General features: G+C 36.8%; 1 protein-coding gene across 1 annotated transcript in view; it reads left to right on the forward strand.

Moving 5' to 3' along the window:
• Window positions 1-635: 635 nt before the first annotated feature.
• LOC106532668 (transmembrane anterior posterior transformation protein 1 homolog) overlaps window positions 636-5,749 on the forward strand; it is a gene marked incomplete at both ends in the record, with an annotated part of 16,228 nt that continues 11,114 nt past the window's right edge. The window contains 2 exon segments of the mRNA XM_014028799.1: window positions 636-754; window positions 3,072-3,104. Of these exon segments, the coding sequence (XP_013884253.1) occupies window positions 636-754; window positions 3,072-3,104 (152 nt within the window).

Below are 5,749 nucleotides of genomic sequence, written 5' to 3' on the forward strand. Positions count from 1 at the left end.
GTTTTATGTAATATGTAAATGCTGGGGGGGGGAGTTGCAATAGTGTAAAATGAACCATTTTCATGTTATATGTTGAAATAGAAAAAGTTTTGCACAGAAAAATGACTTTCAACTATTTAAAAAAATTACTTTAATCCGTGTCCATTTGAACTGCAACATAGGAGGGTTAACTGTAAAATAATAAGTAATTAAAAAACATTTTAACTGGTATTTTAGTTGCTAGTAAATACCAATTAATTACCTCAATCACCCACACAAATGGGCTTTTTGTTACAATACTTAAATTTGAAAAATGTTTTGTTCTTCTAGTTAGCCACTAGGTGGCAGTGTTGAAACATGTTCTAATATTATGTGCAGCGTCTAAAGAAAATAAATAAGTAAATGTATGTTTTTTTTTCTGTATTGACTTTAATATATACACAACCATTTTTTGATAATTAATGACACTGTTTAAGGACTCACTCTTGTGTTTATATTTAATGGTTAAATGTATGTTTTTTCAGAGTTCAGAGGTTTTGATTTTAGTATTAAAATAACTTTACTTATAAAATAAGAAAGCAACAGGTTGTCATTTCCTGAAGCTTTAAAAGCCTGTTTAAGAGTCACTGACTGACAGCGGGTTGTTCTTGTTCCAGCTGATGATCTTCGGCTTCTTCCTGTGTGCCGACGCCTTCCTGTACATCTTCACCCTTCTGCCCCTCAGGGTGCTGCTGGCCCTGCTGCGCCTCTTCACCCTGCCATGCTGCGGCTTCAGGTCAGAGCTTCGATATGCATACAGCTGTAAAYAAAGTTTGTGTAGCAGTGCTTTCTGGGTTCAGTGTGTGTTCAACCCAGGTGCTATTTGGATGGGATTATTCATAAASCTGACAGGGCTTTGGAGGATTCTTCACAATCTCCTAAAACTGATTGAAACGTCTGAGATCCTGTGGGGTCTTGGTTTAGACCAGTAAAACTAACTCGGATATGTTTTGGTATGCCAGCCTTCCTCTGAGAATCAAACACCTCGTTATAATTGTTGCCATTTCTTTGTCACTTTTTCATTCTTTTTATAAAAATAGCTGAAGAGTTTACTGTGATTACATGAAGTAACTGTAGAGCTGTTAGAGGTGTACCGTCCTGAAACTAGGGCTGCAACAACGAATCGATAAAAATCGATTATTGAAGGAGACCAATTATGGGTCCTAGAAATGTTTATGGTATGTCTGTTGGCTATCCAGACCATGTTCATTCAATTTAATGCACAAAATGATTCTCAGAGAATAAAATTTCCCATTTTCTACTTCTGCCTGCTCTGACTTCTGTTCAGAAGAGCTGTTTATGTTAATGAGCTCYKTTGGTAACGCCCTCCAAAAATCTGTTGACATTAGCTCCGCCCTCCAAAGCCAGCRTTTACGTTTGCATGGCTAATAATAGCAGAAGCTCCGTTGTACAACCATATGAGACCCAGAGGCAGAGTCGTGGTCGCAGCTTCTTCTTTTTTTCCTCTCCCTCCTCTGCTCTGCGCTCACTCTGCATGCTGTTACCAGAGCAGGGAGCAGCAGCGGTCAAAATACCTCAGAAACTCGAACAAATACGCTTTAACAAGGCTTTAATAAGCTAAACAATAGAGGTACATGAGAAAACGTGTTCATAACGAACGAAAACTAAATAAATAATTAGATTGTGTTCGTGCCAGTCTCAAACCTTAGTCTCCCACTCTCTGGTCCAACACTCTAACCATTGCCCTGTTGGAGGCTTGTTGTGAAATGAGCTGTGCATTACACAACAACACCGTGATGGTTCTTTATACTGAGGAGGTGGAGCTTCACCAGGGGGTTTCTAGGTAAGGGGCTGAACGCAGGTTCCGGCGGGTTGTCGTACGGCTTGTGACATCACAAAATGACTGAAGTATAAAACTTGTCGTTAATATACATTAAAAATACATTTACTTACAGTAAATATGCCTTGGGTGCATTTTTTTGGTCCTAGGACTGTTTTTTAAAGAAGTACATACCCAAAGTTGAGTAAAAAAAAAAACCTTTAAAAAGTGAATTTTGCATAATAGATCCCCTTTAAAAGCGTTTGCAATGAATTTCATCATCGTTTAGTTGTGTCGCGGAGCCGATTACATCACCCGCAGAGCGTTGTCAGTGCTGGCTGACCTAAATAAAGTTTGGGAAGAAAAAAAAAACTCTACCTGAAAGCTCCGCCCTCTCTGAGACCTTCGAGTGAAAGGTAGAGACTTCGAAGTTCGAACTTTAAACCAGTTCTAAATGCAAATAAATTCTAATTATAATAACAAATTAATAATAGTTTTACATCTAATATCGTATTTTATTATTTTCTTCTGTTTTCCTCATTCAGCAACCTATTAAATTTCTGTTTGGTTATGTTTTGATAGTTTGATTTTGATTAAAGAAATACGAAACAGTATAAGGTGTATCTATATAAACTGTTGTTGTAGAGGGATTGGATGTTCTTGTTTTTTTTTTTGTTGTTGTTATACCAAATAAATATTTGGCAAATATATTTGCTATCGAAGTCAACATCAATGCTTTTTACTTGTAATGGGATGTTCATTGAATAACTTTGATATTGCAGACACACCCCCTTGGTGGTGAAACAGATTATTGTAGGGATCCAGTAAGTTGGCACGACCTGTCATGGATTATGAACAAACAAGCCTTTTATCGTTTCTGTCTTAAAGTAATTTTCTTTTTTGCTATCTGAAACAGAAAATGAAACTCAAATCATTTAAAAAATTTTGACACTAAGAATGAGAAACGCTTTGTTTTTGAATTTTAATTTCAGTATTTTGAAACAAAAATCAAATATCCACTCAATTCTGAAGTTAACTTCAAAAAGGCAGCAGACCTGATAAACCTGTAATAAAAATGGGTTTCAGTTGGTGTCTTCAAACAAGAAAACAACATTTTGTTTCAGATACATTATTAACGTTAGTGGTCTGTTGAGGTCTGTGTTTGTAAACGTTAGTCCTCATTAAAAAAAATCCCTAGATTACGTATGGTAACCCTGGCCACAGTCACTGTGTCCTCCTGCCTGACTCTTCCCTCCCCTTCCTCCCCCTGCAGGGCTCACACATGCCCCTACTGCAGAAGAAGCAGGTACGCTCCCACAAGCCCGCTGGGCCTTCATAAACATTATTACTGTCTCCAGTTGGACCCCGCCCTCCACATCAGTTCACCAGTCTCCATCCATCTCCATTTTGTTTCAGCGTACAGCTTGGCACCACAACTCATGTCCCTGTYGTCAGCGTAAAACAGTCAGGGTTTGTGTTTCAAACCAGTCCAGTGAAAARCTGCTGAGCTTGCATGATTATTCATGTCACTGTGTTAATTGTCAGTGAAACAGCTGCAGAGGTGCTGCACGGCTGTGTTCTGTGGCACCTCTCTGCACTTTGGTTTTATATACCGTACATATATAACCGCTGCACAGAAGCAAAGTGGCTACKCTACTCACCGTTCAGCTTCTCTAACAGGATCTCCCTCCTTGTTTTCTGGACCTCAGYGTTGAACTTTGTTTCATGCTGATAAGGTGTGAAATGGACCGAGTCAAGGCCGCTCCACATGCAGCGAACGAGGTCACATAATATTCACTTGGGTCAGTCAGATGGTSTTTGCAGAATGGAGATAGTGCAAACTGCAGTTTGAGCAGAGGGAGTCTACCTGCTGCAGCAGCTCTGGGTCCGAGCAGCAGTGGGCTCAGAATGAGATGTAAAGTGAGGGTCTCTGTGTGTGTGTGTGTGTGTGTGTGTGTGTGTGTGTGTGTGTGTGTGTCAGCGCTGCAGCTAATCTGAATGCTAAAGTTTCCTTCTTATCCACAAGTTAAAGAGACGTGAAACATTGCTGATAAAATCTCAAAGAACTCAGTCTTTTTTTCTTTTATTAAAGCATAATTATTGATTTGACATTGCTTAATAACTTTAATGAGGACCATGTTATTTTTTTTATAATAAAATATATCTAAACAAACAATTGGGACACATATAAGTAATGACAAGTTGGAGCTACAACCTCAAGAATAATAAAAATACATTTGCCTTAAATCTACTTGCATTTAACCAAAAATTCTTATTGAAAAGTTTTCACTATTTATTAAATCATGAAACATTTTGATTTAAGTTTTAGAGAAAAAAATWAAAAATATATATTGCAAAAATCATATTGCATGCTGTATAGTGAGCTGACAATATGAAATTTAACAAAAGGTAACTTCAGAAATGTGCATCACAAAATGCTGACAAAATGTACACTCTCTAAAGTTTCTACAAATCACTTTAAAATGTTTACTTGCAAAATGTGGGAGGAAATATTCAGAAATGAGTAATGTTAACTAGGGGTGCACCGATAGCAGTTTTCTAGCCGATCACTGATCTTTAAAATGTTTGACCTTCTGATTCTGATTTTGTCCAATACAGAATTTTTAAATAGCTGACACTGTCATGGTATAAGGTCACATTACACCTTCAATGTTCCRATCTTATTTTATTGAAACAGATTGAACAAAACCCTTGAAACAAACAAACTTGTTGTAACAACATTAGGCAGAGCTCACAGCAGAGCTAAAGGGAACAGTGGCTGATCTTCAGACCTTTGTGGAGGAGAAGYTGATGTTTTCCACCGATCTTGTCTAAGATTCGGACGATCTCCCAAAATTAAGTAAATCAGCCCTAATGTTAACATTTGAACTGTTTGTTGGCATTTTTGTACACGTTCTGTACTTTTCTGTAAACCAGTTTACATGAGACCAGTAGATGGAGCCTTTGTCTCAGGAAAACAAACTACAAGTCATCCAGACCAGAAACAGTTCTCATGTTTCTGCAGTATTTTCTCTGCATGTTTATGACATGGACATGGATAAATATGGAGCAGTGAGCTCTATTTAAAATCACATTGAGTACCATCATTGCCTCTAACAATGGGGGGAGAATCCCATATGTCCTTGTCTTCTCTTCCATGTTTAATGCTCAACTGCACATTGATTGAAATGATTGCAAAACACAAAAATAAGGTGTTTTATTACAAACTCAACACTAAAACTGTTTTATTTTTTGCTTATACGAATCACATTTTTTTCAGTTCAGTAGAAAAAAGAACAACATTAGTTTCTTAATTTCTTCATCATACATTTTTTTTGTTATATAAAGAGGAAAGAGGAAAAGAGAGAGAGAAATAGAGGAAATGTAAATAGAAAGACTGAAAGAGATAAAATATACACCAAGAAAACACAAGGCCACACATCTGACATCTGTCTGCTCACCTGAAAATAAATGAATATAAGAAAACATGGCAACAAAATATTATGGAAGCCCATTTCCACCACCCTCATAAAAAATAAAACTTGTATCTCATAATTATGAGATACTATCTCATAATTTTGACTTAGGTATCTCATAATTATGTGATAGATGTGAGATACTATCTCGTAATTATGACCTAGTATCTCATAATTATGAGATACTTTCTCATAATTATGACTTAGCATGGTGAATTAGGGATTCAGATAGAGTAATATTTTAGGTCAGAAGAACTTTTTTTATTTCCCTCATAGTTGAATCATTAGAGCAACATTGTTCTTCAAGAGCTTTTATTCCCACTGTAATGTCAGGTGTTTGATTTATATGGTGAAAGGACAAAAAAATAACTTCATTACCGCAGTATTCTGTTTAGACACACACATACAGCGGGTAAAATAAGTATTGAACACGTCACCATTTTTCTCAGTAATTATATTACTAGAGGTGCTAATG

Source organism: Austrofundulus limnaeus, unplaced genomic scaffold, assembly GCF_001266775.1.
Source record: "Austrofundulus limnaeus strain Quisiro unplaced genomic scaffold, Austrofundulus_limnaeus-1.0 Scaffold808, whole genome shotgun sequence".
NCBI lineage: Eukaryota > Metazoa > Chordata > Actinopteri > Cyprinodontiformes > Rivulidae > Austrofundulus > Austrofundulus limnaeus.